At 42.3% G+C, this 15,162-nt stretch overlaps 1 protein-coding gene across 2 annotated transcripts; it reads left to right on the top strand.

The window, feature by feature from the left end:
* The first annotated feature begins 2,353 nt into the window (after positions 1–2,353).
* Positions 2,354–13,187, top strand: LOC139557107 (prostaglandin E synthase 3-like). Of its 2 annotated transcripts, none has more exons than XM_071371478.1 (8): positions 2,354–2,926; positions 6,323–6,436; positions 6,656–6,725; positions 6,850–6,948; positions 7,128–7,217; positions 7,398–7,454; positions 11,926–11,953; positions 12,113–13,187. In XM_071371478.1, coding segments are annotated over exons 1-8 (480 nt in total). In that variant the 5' UTR covers positions 2,354–2,924; the 3' UTR covers positions 12,133–13,187. The 2 variants fall into 2 exon arrangements, with proteins under 2 accessions (XP_071227579.1, XP_071227578.1); XM_071371477.1 differs by having other exon boundaries at positions 2,586–2,926; positions 7,128–7,265.
* Positions 13,188–15,162: the final 1,975 nt, after the last annotated feature.

Below are 15,162 nucleotides of genomic sequence, written 5' to 3' on the forward strand. Positions count from 1 at the left end.
ATCAGACCACAGGACATGGTTCCAGTAATCCATGTCCTTAGTCTGCTCGTCTTCAGCAAACTGTTTGCGGGCTTTCTTGTGCATCATCTTTAGAAGAGGCTTCCTTCTGGGACGACAGCCATGCAGACCAATTTGATGCAGTGTACGGCGTATGGTCTGAGCACTGACAGGCTGACCCCCCACCCCTTCAACCTCTGCAGCAATGCTGGCAGCACTCATACTTCTATTTCCCAAAGACAACCTCTGGATATGACGCTGAACACGTGCACTCAACTTCTTTGGTCGACCATGGCGAGGCCTGTTTTGAGTGGAACCTGTCCAGTTAAACCGCTGTATGGTCTTGGCCACTGTGCTGCAGCTCAGTTTCAGGGTCTTGGCAATCTTCTTGTAGCCCAGGCCATCTTTATGTAGAGCAACAATTCTTTTTTCAGATCCTCAGAGAGTTCTTTGCCATGAGGTGCCATGTTGAACTTCCAGTGACCAGTCAGTATGAGGGAGTGTGAGAGCGATGACACCAAATTTAACACACATGCACCCCATTCACACCTGAGACCTTGTAACGCTAACGAGTCACATGACACCGGGGAGGGAAAATGGCTAATTGGGCCCAATTTGGACATTTTCACTTAGGGGTGTACTCACTTTTGTTGCCAGCGGTTTAGACATTAATGGCTGTGTGTTGAGTTATTTTGAGGGGACAGCAAATGTACACTGTTATACAAGATGTTCACTCACTACTTTACATTGTAGCAAAGTGTCATTTCTTCAGTGTTGTCACATGAAAAGATATACTCAAATATTTACAAAAATGTGAGGGGTGTACTCACTTTTGTGATATACTGTATATTTCACTGTGACCTGCTGTTGATTGTGAGGCAGCCTGTTGCAAAGTGAGTGAGATTTCAGACACACAAAGATTTAGAAAACAAATCCAATTTTGACAAACTCACATATATTGGGGGAAATACCAGTGTGCTATCACAGCAGCAATATTTGTGACCTGTTGCCACAAGAGATGGGCAACCAGTGAAGAACCCATATTTATGTTCCCTTTTGTGCTTTAACTATTTGCACATCGTTATATAGCCATATGACATTTGAAATGTCTATTCCTTTGGAACCTCTGTGTGTGTAATGTTAACTGTGCATTTGTTGTTTTCCTATTTCACTTGCTTTGGCAATGTAAAAACATGGCAGCTGAGTCACGTGAGTGAAGAGGAGGCTTTTTTGTTTAACTAGGCAAGTAAGTTAAGAACAAATTCTTATTTACAATGACTGCCTACTCCGGCCAAACCCCCAATTGTGCGCTACCCTATGGGACTCCCGATCACGGCCGGTTGTGATACAACCCAGGATCGAACCCGGGTCTGTTGTGACGCCTCTTGCACTGCATCGCCACTCAGGATCCCCAAGACATAAGCACGTGCACGTCATGACAACTTCTTAGCAGTTGTAGGTATGCTACTTAGGTTGTCATTATGGAGACACCTATTCCCATAAAATATTAACGCGCTAATGTGCGTCAAGAAATACGGCGACAATGCACAGGAAAACGAATAGGCGCTCTAGAGCGCATGAGATAATTGGGTTTAAACTGCCTTCTAATGTCGACTTTGCTTATGGAAAACAAATATCAAACCAAACATGCAGTCAGTCTTTGGTTCTCGAGCGCTGCGCGAGTGGACATTTTAAATTGAAGTTATGGAACTTCTGTTCCGGGGAGAAGTCCACAATGAAACTGACATTACATGTTGAGAAGGATACATCTGTTGGCCATTAAATAGCCTAGTAATTTCTATGCAGGTTACTGTAACCTACCATTTCATTCAATAAATATGTTGAAATGACGATATCACTGGAGGCATTGCAAATAAACGTGTGCCACTTGTGTAGCCTACCTGGTGCTGGCAAACTATTTAATAAATAGCCTCCATATTATTAATATATGATTCAGTGATTGAAATTACAACCCCATTCTCAGTAGCCTAATCCTGGAGGCGTTTGGGCAACAGGAGCACTTCTTACCTCGAAATCGCCTCGTTATTTATGTTAAATGAGTCTCAATTGGAAATAAGCAAGCTGCTAAATCGCTATCGGGGAAATATAATTAGCCTATGCCTATTGAAATGACAAGTCAATCTCGCAAATATGCCATTTATAACGGTTTGTAGTTTTAACATCTGGCACAATTGACAGAAAATAGCCTAACATTTGTTATTTTTTTAAATTCGTCCAAGTTTCTTGCAGAGATTTCGAGATCCTCTGTCGAATTTTCACCCCTCAAACTCTACTGTTGGATTTGTCTATCGTTATGCACTTAAGGGATTTATTGACAATCATGGCAGTCAAACGAGTTAACATCCATTGATGGAAAAGGATCTGGCGAGTTTAATAAAGGCGAATTATATTTTCTCTTGCAACCTATTCAAATCCCTTTAGTCACGTTAGCTCACAATTATTATTTTGATGTAAAACAGATTTTTTCCCCCCCGTCATTACAAATTACGTCAATAGTCCTTAATTCACTCGATAACGTTATGTAAAAAATATTGTTTGGGCTAAATGTTGCAACTCCATTCTTGCTGCTGAAAACAAACATTTGGGCTAGTTTTCAGGCCTTGTCGTAGATGTTGAGTAGTCACTGGGCTAGAAAATGTGGCTAGACCTGGCAACCCTGCTCGTGAAGGCTCTAGAAACGTCGAAGGCGCGGTAGCTGCGTCACAGCGTCAGGTCCGATTCAGAGTCCGCGAGGTGTAGACAGGGTGGCCTTGCAGTGTGTGGATATACAATACACCGTTTTTGTAGTTTGCGCACACTTTTCTACAGCCCATTGAAACGAAATCCCCATAAGGACCGTATTCTAAATTGAATTGTGTATCCCCAGGGAGACGGCGATCACAACGGTATTTGACATACAACAAGACATGTAAGTTTGTGAGGAATGGCGAGCGCGTGCTCCTGTACAATTTAGCCAGCAAAAGAACGCTAGCGCCAGTAGCTAGCTAACGTCGCTGGGTTCGTTATGCTGCTAGCTACCTAGCATACCAACATGCTTTTGCGAAAGACGGGAGGAACACCTAGCGATCATAGGCCTTATTTCATAGCTATCTGTTAACTACCAAGCTAATTTACAATGCAAGTTAATGACTGCCAATGTCCATAATTTGATAACTAGCGCTAGTTACTAACGTTAACATTTACTCGTTTTCTGTTTACTCGGTCCCTTTTTGCTAATGGGAATTTTGCCCATTAGTTCGCCAGTTAACTAGTTAGTTTCTACTATCTAGCTACAGTAACGGAAGTTGGCTGGCTAACTAACGCGTTAGTGTGGTCAAGTGCATGGCCCCGCATGGCGTGTGTGGTGTGCTTTCCTGACCATGTTTCAGTGAGCTAACGCTAGCTAACTAGCCAGGTAGTAAAACATTCTACAACTGATTTAACTTTTAACTAGCTAGATTAGTTAGCATATCGATCAGTCACCATGGGTTGGTCTTACCTACATAGCTAGTTAGCTTACGTTAGCCACAGAACGGAAATCCCTTCACGAGATTTAACGTTCAAAGAGCTCTATCTAGCCTAAGTAGCTAGCCAGATTAAGAGGCTTTATAGAAATAATGAACGATGCATAGTTTTGCTGTAACGAAATGTTTATTCATACCGTGCAAATGGCTAGATAATGTCCAGTTGCTCTCAACAAAATGAAAGATTTATCCTACTGCTGACTGTAGCTGTAAGGAAGCCAAGCGAGATGGCTAACTTAGTTGGCTAATGATACAGCATGCTCATTGTTGACTGTCCGTAATAGTAGCTAACGCTAAGTGCATTCGGAAAGTATTCAGGCACGTTGACTTTTTCCACATTTTATGTCACAGCCTTATTCTAAAATGGATGACACTTTTTTTCCTTCTCACCTGTACACACACTGCCCCTTAATGACAAAGCTAAAACCTGTTTGTAGAAATGTTAGCAAATGTATTAAAAATAAAAACAGAAATACCATATTGACATAAGTATTCCGAACCTTCGCTATGAGACTCGAAATTGAGTTCAGCGGGGTCATGGGGCGACGCACAATTGGCCTAGCGTCGTCCGGGTTAGAGAGGGTTTGGCCGGTAGGGATATCCTTGTCTCATCGCGCACTAGCGACTCCTGTGGCGGGCCGGGCGCAGTGCACGCTGACCAGGTCGCTAGGTGTACTGTGTTTCCTCCGACACATTGGTGCGGCTGGCTTCCGGGTTGGATGCGCGCTGTGTTAAGAAGCAGTGCGGTTTGGTTGTGTTTCGGAGGACGCATGGCTCTCGACCTTAATCTCTCCTGAGCCTTATGGGAGTTGTAGCGATGAGACAAGACAGTAACTACTAACAATTGGATACCACGAAATTGGGGAGAAAAAGGGGATTAAAAAATCATTCTTGAGCTGATTCTACAACTTCATTGGCATTCACCTGTGGTAAATTCAATTGATTGGACATGATTTGGAAAAGCACACACCTGTCTATATAAGGTCTCACAGTTGACAATGTCTGTCAGAGCAAAAACCCACCCACTAGGCCTAAGGAATTGTCCATAGAACTCAGAGACAAGATAAGGCACAGATCTGTAGGAGGGTCCCAAAAAATGTCTGCAGCATTGATGGTTCTTGGGGACCATCATTCTTAAATGAAAGAAGTTTGGAACCACCAAGACGCTTCCTAGAGCTGGCCGCCTGGCCAAACTGAGCAATCGGGAGAAGGACTTTGGTCAGGGAGGTGACCAAGAACCCGATGATCACTCTGACAGAGCTCCAAAGAACCTTCCAGAAGGACAACCATCTCTGCAGCTCTCCACCAATCAGGCCTTTATGGTACTGTCCAGACAGAAGCCACTCCTCAGTAAAAGGCACATGACAGCCCGCTTGTAGTTTGCCAAAAGGCACCAAACGACTCTTAAACTCTCTGGTTGGATGAAACCATGATTGAACTCTTTGGCCTGAATGCCAAGTGTCACATCTGGAGGTAATCTGGCACCATCCCTAAGGTGAAGCATGGTGGTGGCAGCATCATGCTATGGGGATGTTTTTCAGCGGCAGGGACTGGGAGACTAGTCAGGATGAAGATGAACGAAGCAATGTACAGAGAGATCCTTGATGAAAACCTGCTCCAGAGCTCTCAGACTGAGGGTGAAGGTTCAGCTTCCAGCAGGAGTGGCTTTGGGACAAGTCTCCAATGTCCTTGTGGCCCAGCCAGAGCCCGGACTGGTCGAACATCTTTGGATAGACGTGAAAATGGCTGTGCGGCAATGCTCCTCCTCCAACCTGACAGAGCTTGAGAGGATCTGCAGAGAAGAATGGGAGAAACTCCTCAAATACAGGTGTGCCAAGCTTGTAGCGTTATACCCAAGAAGACTCGAGGCTGTAATCACTGCCAAAGGTGCTTCAACAAAGTACTGAGTAAAGGGTCTTGAGGCTGTAATCGCTGCCTAAAGTTCTTCAAAGTACTGAGTGCTTTGTCATTATGGGGTATTTTGTGTAGATTGAAGGGGGGACAAAAACAATTTAATCCATTCCAATAAGGCTGTAACATAACAAAGTGGGGGGGAAATCAAGGGGTCTGAATACTTTCCGAATGCACTGTAATTGGGGCTTTTCTAATCCAACTGTTACAGAATCACATGAGAGCAGGAAGTAGTTAAATTAATGAAAAAATTAAATGTTTTTAAATTATCACAGTTGAGTTTGCACAGGGAACTTTGCATATGTGATTGGTATGACATAATGTCAGTTTTGAAGAGCTATAGATGTTTCAATCAGCTTTGACATTGCATCAGTATTTTCCATCCTCTTTGGTATGATCAACGTGAATCTGTTGACAGCCGGGTTGCTTTTTAATAAATGCTCAGCCGTTTTCCATTTTGGAACCATCTTGCCTTTACTGTACTCGCAGCAAATTGATGCCTTATTGGCAACCTGATACGCCTGTCTTTGACGGTGAGCTTTTGTGTCACAACTCGCAACTGTGTCCCACCTGCTCCATGCAGGTGCTTCACAGCCGTCTGTCCCCGCCTCCCACTGTTAGTATCACTGGGGTAGAAGTTACCCTTGGGTACAGCTGTAGGATCAGTGTAATGATTAGGGTGATTTGCATGCAGTTTGCGATCCAAGACAACATTGCTGGAAAATACCAGCAGGAGATTCTTCCTCTACCGTGATTATAGATACAGTAACTTATGCTCTTCTGGTTATACTGAAGCCAACCATTCTGTCCTGCGGGGGGGGCTTTTCTCAATTCACAAAATATTATGGGGAACGTTGGCATTCATTGAGTTTCTTGATCTGTGTTTCCAGGCATCCAGCGACTGCTAAGTGGTATGACAGACGGGACTCCGTCTACATCGAGTTCTGCGTAGCGGACAGCAAGGATGTCAAGATCAATTTCGAGAAAGCAAAGTTTGCTTTCAGGTGAGTTATGACATCTGTCAATGGAGTTTAAAAGAAAAAGTTTGCCGGACTGCTCTAGGTATTTGAAAATCCCTCTAATTCAGTTTAAATATGTGCACCGGGACTTTAGCAACTACTAAGTAGATTTTAACCCTCCCACTTTGGGCTGGATGTGTCACTGTGTAGTTCATACATCGGGGACCACTTTGGCTGAATTCTTTTCGCCCCTCCCTTTACCAGTTGTCTTGGAGGAACTGACCAAGTCAAACACGAGAATGAAGTAGACCTTTTCGAAGCCATTGATCAAAATGTGAGTCAATCACTTCATTACATTGTCATCAGGACGAGGTACAGATTGCATGATGTATAACTAATGGAACTTAATTTTGCGGGATGAAAGTGTTCATGTATCTCTTGTACACACACACACACAGGAATCCATGCACAAACGCACAGATCGGTCAGTGTTGTGCTGTTTGCGAAAAGCAGAACCTGGGAAGCCGTGGCTGAGGCTAACAAAAGAGAAGGCTAAGGTCAGTTCTAGTATCTAATGTATTTGCCATATATAGTTAAATAAAAATTCTGTGCTTAAGTATTGGTTGATAATTGATTTCGGAACACGCTGAATTCTAAATGCATGTAAGGAGCCAGGAAGATGACCTCCAAACGAGCATCTGCAAGCCTTTTTGTCATACATGCTATCCCTCAACAGCTAACTTGGCTCAGCGTCGACTTTAACAACTGGAAAGACTGGGAGGATGATTCAGACCAGGAGCTAGGCAACTTCGATCGTTTCTCAGAGGTAGGAGATGGGGATATGGCGTTCAACACACAAGAAGCAATGGCTAAAGTAAGGGCCCTAGGGCAACTGGTGAACTTGCTCTTGATTGCTGTATGAACGGTTGGGCCAAGACTGTACAAATGAGTACATGGCAGCATGATGATATTTGGCTCAGACTGTTCTTTGTGATTCTGATTGCAGATGATGAACAACATGGGAGGGGAAGATGACCTACCTGATCTAGATGGTGCTGATGATGTAAGAGCTACTCTGTGGAGTTCATTCTCTTTTTCTCCGTTTCACTTTACTTGACTTTGTACAAAAACATAATGTCACGCTCTAGTCATGTGCCTCTTGTGTATGGGCTTGCTAATGACTGATCAGTCTCTTTGGAAGAATGTGTGGGGCACAATATGTTCAAACCTTAATTGCGACAGTCATATCAGCGAGTCACACTAAAATTTCCCCTGGTGGCGCTGTTGCCACTAGGTTTCTCCAGTTGGTTGCATCAGCCCATGATTTGGTTGCACCAGTTTGTCCTGCGACGGCATGCAATAGAGAAAATGAGTAATCGTCTTTATAAAGATATTCAGTGCTTTATTAACCCTTCTCCTACAATTTCCGTGGCCCCGTGGAAATCAAATTGATGTAAAAAAGGGAAAAAATCCATCATAATCCCTGTTTAAGATATGTTTTTTTGAGTGGGCTGCGTCTCAATCCGCCGATATCGCTCTTTGGCATCTGCCATGGTGACACTGCGAAAATCGTCCTTCTCACAAAGTGTCCAGTTTGACCAACAAACTATTATGATCCCTCTGTGGAAAGATGACTCACTGAGTCACGGGACAACTTCTGATGCCCATTTCTGTATGTATCGTTCGTTCAAACAATTTTGCCTACACACTACGAACGCGTACATGTGGTTGTTTTGCTCTAGGACAACCATAAGGCTCACAAGACTAGTCTGAAGATCCCTAGTACCAGTTTAAGAAATTAATGGAAGTACAGTACCTTCGGAAAGTATTCAGACCCTTTGGCTTTTTCCAGATTTTGTTACGTTACAGCCTTATTCTAAAATTGATTAAATAAAACATTTTCCTCAGCAATCTACACACAATACCCCATAATCAAAGAGCGAAAACAGGTATTTATGTTTTCATTTCTAAATATTCAGAACCTTTGCTATGAAACTCTAAATTGAGCACAGGTTCATCCTGTTTGGAGCCATCTGTGGTAAATTCAATTGATTGGACATGATTTGGAAAGGCACACACCTGTATGTAAGGTCCCACAGTTGACAGTCCATGTCAGAGCAGAAACCAAGCCATGAGGTTGAAGGAATTGTCCAAAGAGCTCTTGAGACAGGATTGTGTTGAGGCACAGATTTGGGGAAGGGTAACAAAAAAATTCTGCAACATTGAAGGTCCCCAAGAACACAGTGGCCTCCATTCTTAAATGGAAGGAGTTTGGAACCCACCAAGACTCATCTGAGAGCTGGCTGCCCGGGCAAACTGAGCAATCGGAGGAGAAGGGCCTTTGTCAGGGAGGTGACCAAGAACCTGATGTTAACTCTGACAGAGCTCTAAAGTTCCTATGTGGAGATGGGAGAACCTTCCAGAAGGACACCATCTCTGTAGCACTCCACCAATCAGGCCTTTATGGTAGTGGCCAGACGGAAGCCACTCCTCAGTAAAAGGCACATGACAACCCGCTTGGAGTTTGCCAGACATTACCTAAGACTCTCAGACCATGAGAAACAAGACTCTGGTCTGCTGAAACCAAGATTGAACTGTTTGGTCTGAATGCCAAGTCTCACGTCTGGAGGAAACCTGGCACCATCCCTACGGTGAAGCATGGTGGTGGCAGCATTATGCTGTGAGCATGTTTTTCAGCGGCAGGGACTGAGTAACTAGTCAGGATCGAGGCGAAGATGAACGGAGCAAAGTACAGAGAGCTCTTTGGTGAAAACCTGCTCAGGACCTCAGACTGGGGCGAAGGTTCACCTTCCAACAGGACAATGACCCGAAGCACACAGCCAAGCAACGCAGGAGTTGCTTCGGAACAAGTCTCTGAATGTCCACATGTTAGCTTAGTAGAACCCCCCCCTAGACGGGGCTTAGACTAGATGGTTTGGAAGTGTAACAAGACTACTGAGATGGCTTCATCTAACATGTTATCATTCAAAATGTTATGATCCAGCCATTGTCATGAATTTTGGGTTGACAACTAGGCTATTGTAGTTTTATATTTAACTGTTAAAATAGAGCTCAAGAATTTAGATTTGTTTTGTTCAATAGAGATTTATTTGCATATCTTTATATGCACAAATCTATGCTTATTTAGGTTCAATTCACCACCTGAGTAAGTAGAAACTCAAATGCTAGATTGCTAACTAATACCCAATGCTAGTATCCATGTATTAATCTAACAGTAAATGTAATGTCCTAAAAAGCTTTGCAGTTGTAGCCTACTTCCCAGTGAGACTTATGCAATCACAATGGCATTTCGCGCCCTCCATATCTCAAAAGCCATAGGCCTATAAAATATATTTGTTTTAAAATGATGCTATTGAGCTCAATATTGAGAGTTGAGAAATGAATAAGAAAGCTGAGAAATGCCTCTTCAATAGTGACAACTAGAGGTCGGCCGATTATGATTTTTCAGCGCCGATACCGATTTATTGGAGGACCAAAAAAAGCCGATACCGATTAATCGGCCGAATGGTTTTTATTTTATATTTTTTCCCCTTCTAATAATGACAATTACAACAATACTGAATGAACACGTATTTTAACTTAATATAATACATCAATAAAATCAATTTAGCCTCAAGTAAATAATGAAACATGTTCAATTTGGTTTAAATAATGCAAAAACAAAGTGTTGGAGAAGAAAGTAAAAGTGCAATATGTGCCATGTAAGAAAGCTAACGTTTAAGTTCCTTGCTCAGAACATGAGAACATATGAAAGCTGGTGGTTCCTTTGAACACAGTCTTCAATATTCCCAGGTAAGAAGTTTTAGGTTGTGGTTATTATAGGAATTATAGGACTATTTCTCTCTATACCATTTGTATTTCATATACCTTTGACTATTGGATGTTCTTATAGGCACTTTAGTATTGCCAGTGTAACAGTATAGCTTCCATCCCTCTCCTCGGCGCTACCTGGGCTCGAACCAGGAACACATCGACAACAGCCACCCTCGAAGCAGCGTTACCCATGCAGAGCAAGGGGAACAACTACTCCAAGTCTCAGAGCGAGTGACGTTTGAAACGCTGTTAGCGAGCAACCCGCTAACTAGCTAGCTATTTCACATCGGTTACACCAGCCTAATCTCGGGAGTCGATAGGCTTGAAGTCATAAACAGTGCCATGCTTGAACCATTGCGAAGAGCTGCTGTCAAAACGCACGAAAGTGCTGTTTGAATGAATGCTTACGAGCCTGCTGGTGCCTACCATCGCTCAGTCAGACTGCTCTATCAAATATGAAATCATAGACTTAATCATAACATAACACACAGAAATACGAGCCTTAGGTCATTAATATGGTCGAATCCGGAAACTCATCTCGAAAACAAAACGTTTATTCTTTCAGTGAAATACGGAACCGTTACGTATTTTATCTAACGGGTGGCATTCATAAGTCTAAATATTCCTGTTACATTGCACAACCTTCAATGTTATGTCATAATTACGTAAAATTCTGGCAAATTAGTTCGCAACGAGCCAGGCGGCCCAAACTGTTGCATATACCCTGACTCTGCGTGCAATGAACGCAAGAGAAGTGACACAATTTCACCTGGTTAATATTGCCTGCTAACCTGGATTTCCTTTAGCTAAATATGCAGGTTTAAAAATATATACTTCTGTGTATTGATTTTAAGAAAGGCATTGATGTTTAGGTACACGACAGTCCTTTTTCTTTTTTAGTGATTATGATTGATTGATTGTTTTTTATAAGATAAGTTTAATGCTAGCTAGCAACTTACCTTGGCTTCTTACTGCATTCGCGTAACAGGCGGGCTCCTCGTGAGGCAGGTGGTTAGAGCGTTGGACTAGTTAACCGTAAGGTAGCAAGATTGAATACCTGAGCTGACAAGGTAAAAATCTGTCGTTCTGCCCCTGAACAAGGCAGTTAACCCACCGTTCCTAGGCCGTCATTGAAAATAAGAATGTGTTCTTAACTGACTTGCCTAGTTAAATAAAGGCGCACATTTTTTGTTGTTGTTGCAAAATTGGCGTCCAAAATTACCGATTTCCGGTTGTTATGAAAACGTGAAATCGGCCATTCCGATTAATCGTTCGACCTCTAGTGACAACCGTATAACAGGATAGCTGTTTCCCCCGCAATTGGATTTTTAAATGTTATACAATCAGATGAGATTCTCCCAGAGCATTTTTTTTTCTTCCCGGGAAAGGCAGTGAGTGGCCCACTTGTCACCGCAGCAGTCCCCAGCCAAATGGGCACTGGGCCATGGCAGATCATTTCATTGCAGGAATCATGAAGATAATGCTCTTAACTTGTTTTTGAGCAAGTCATGGTTTTAACCTCTTAGAAAAATAGGAAGTTTTGCATGAGGTGACCATGTAGAATGTGCAGCTCGCATCCCTACGACCAATTACAACTTGAACTTCCACAGCCAGGTCAACGGGTCGCAAAATGCGACTAAATTGTCAGTCAGGAGCCCTTTCATATGCAACTTCTCATGCTTATTTCTATTCCTGTTTAGGATGAGTCTGCAGATAGTGACGATGAAAGTAAGTGAAAGATTTTCTCACCAGACACTGATTTCTAATACTTTTTATACTCTGACATCCCTTAACCCAGAAATGTTAAGTGCTATCGGAAGTATATTGTTGTTTTTATCACATAGCTATTTATTTGCTTTCCATTATTAATTATAATTTTTCCCCCAGAAATGCCTGATTTGGAATGAAAAACCTCAAACCTGGACGAGGGATGGAAGGAAGAATCAAACTATCTTGAAATCGAAGACAAAAATCTGTACAGATATGAGTCGGTAGCCATGTTTAAATCCATAGCCTCTGCTCCAGAGCTAATTTCCAATCAGTACACTTAAGGTTGATATGCATAGTGTTGTACAGAGTAGCAGTCTCCACTTCCATTTGCAGTGCTGCACTCTTGGCGTGTCCTGTTTTACTATTATTAGATTAAGCATTCATGATTTGTTACGGATGTACTGTATAGTCATCCTCAACCTAGAAAGCAATACATGTGAAGAGATTGTCAAATGTAATGAAAAGTAATTAAACATCTGTTTTATCCTCCCCCACAAGGTTCTGTGGTAAGTTAGTTGAGCAGTGTACCAGAACAGTTGAACATTTTCTGTTTGGTTCCCACTTGTGAGCCTCCCCTGTGGCATATAGATAGTGATCAGAGAAACAGTTCCATGTTTCAGTAGCTTAGCCTTTAAGCTTACATGTTTCCCTTTCTTCCTCACCTGTTATGTCGCAAACAGTTTATCAATGTTATGTTCATTTAGATTTTAAATGTTCTGGAATTCATTACAGGCATCTGACTTGACATGTTGCTCCCCACTATCAATTTTTTTATTTGACTAATCCTGTATTACTATTTGCGATCCAACAGCAGTTTAGTTATTCATCACACATTTACACAGGAATAGAGCATACACATTCCTATCTGTTTAGGCCTTTGTAAACATCTGGATTTGTCTTGTACCCTAAAGAATATTCCATCTGTTTAGAGTTATGGCAGTTAAAATACCCCTTGTGTGTGGAGGGGGTTGTAGATATGAGATGGTAAACTTGTATAATGACCAAATTATATTTGCACTGTCAAGAAAATGTAAGTCAGGGGAGACGAATATAAGCGTCGTTATTGGTGTGTATGTCAACTTGTCAGGTTATCACAGGCTGAAGAACTTAAATTGATGTTGAATTGCAGTGGATTTTTTTTATTTTTAATGTCTACGTCTTTTTAATAAACTAAGACTCATGTTTCACACGGTGTGTGTGTTTGAAGACAGTCTGTGTGTCAAAGCAGTTTTAGAGTACGGTTTTCAGTGGGGTGTGACATGGCTACTGAAATACATTAATCACTGTTTTTCCAAAACAATTTACCAAGAACAGGCTACTGTATAAAGCTGTATGCCTCAACCTCCAGACATATTTGGACAGCTGCTTGCTGAAGAAGGAAAATAAATATCCTAGAAATAATTCTCCTCCGTGTTCAATATCTATCACCAATAACGTTATGAGCGCTTGGGCGGCCATACACCTGTGCTTGGGTGTGCGCTTGTCTCCCCCCAACCTTGCACTTTTAAATAGGCTACAATAGCCTGGACTAATTAAGCAAAAAGGCACAAGGGGGTGTGGTATATTGGTGATATACCACATGGCTAAGGGCTGTTCTTATGCACAACGCGGAGTGCCTGGAAATAGCCCTTAACCATTGTATATTGGCCATATACAACATATACAACAAGCTGAGGTGCCTTATTGCTATTATAAACTACTTACCAATGTAATTGGAGCAGTAAAAATAAATGTTTTGTCAGCCAATCAGCACTCGGGGCTCGAAACACCCAGTTTATAATCAACATTTGAGGATATATTGTATCGCTGGTTATCATCCATTCTTTCAGGGTGAAAACGTGAAATGATGGAGAGGAGAGTGACATGTCCGAGCAGCGGATGATCACCGGGTATAGGGGATGGGGAGGCTGAAAGATGGCCACCGAGAACTATTTTTATCTGTACAACAAGCATTAAATGTTAATTATTAATTAAAAATGTTAATTAATTACACTAAAATGAGAACAGGGCTATATATTTTTTTTAAAGCATACTGCGTTCAGTTCTGGTGTGATGGGTGAAAAGTGTCACTAAAAATATATAAATGTACATACAATTATTTCAATTTATGTAGGTATTTATGTAGGTTTATTAAAGCTGCAATATGTAACTTGAGGGACGACTAAATTCATGTGAGTTGTATATATGTAATTCTCATTGAAAACAAGTCTAAGTGTGTGTTAGTAAATTCACTCTGGCCATCTAATCAGATTTCAGAGCAATCATCTGACACGCAGAATAATTGATGCAATCAATCATCAAGTTTGCAGACGACACAACAGTAGTTGGCTTGATTACCAAACAACGACGAGACAGCCTACAGGGAGGAGGTGAGGGCACTCGGAGTGTGGTTTCAGGTAAACAACCTCTCACTCAACGTCAACAAAACAAAGGAGATGATCGTGGATTTCAAGAAACAGCAGAGGGAGCACCCCACTATCCACATCGAAGGGACAGCAGTGGAGAAGGTGGAAAGTTCCTTGGCGAACACATCACAGACAAACTGAAATGGTCCACCCACAGACAGTGTGGTGAAGAAGGAGCAACAGCGCCTCTCCAACCTCAGGAGGCTGAAGAAATGTGGCTTGTCACCCAAAACCCTGACAAACCTTTACAGATGCACAATCAAGAGCATCCTGTCGGGCTGTATCACAGCCTGGTATGGCAACTGCACCGCACTCAACCGCAAGGCTCTCCAGAGGGTGGTGCGGTCTGCACAACGCATCACCGGGGGCAAACTACCTGCCCTCCATGACACCTACAGCACCCGATGTCACAGGAAGGCCAAAAAGATCATCAAGTAGGGTTGCAGAGGGTCGGAATCTTTCCGGAAAATGGGAAGTAAAGCCAGAGAATTTGAGGAATTTTGCTTAAATTCATCAAAAAAGTTAGCTTATAACAGTGACCTTTTTTGTGGGATACACATAAGGCAATTCTAGGTCTTGTGGCATATTTTGGTTAAACTATCCCCAATTCAATGGAATTACAACCCTCTGCATGCACAGTGAATTCTTCCATCATGTGCAGTGCAGTCTTCCATCACATGTACAGCTGATTCTGAAGATCTTGCACACTAATGAGATGCTATTGAGCCCACACTACTATACTGTCTGAGCCAAGGACAACAT

This window comes from Salvelinus alpinus, chromosome 28 (assembly GCF_045679555.1).
Source record: "Salvelinus alpinus chromosome 28, SLU_Salpinus.1, whole genome shotgun sequence".
NCBI lineage: Eukaryota > Metazoa > Chordata > Actinopteri > Salmoniformes > Salmonidae > Salvelinus > Salvelinus alpinus.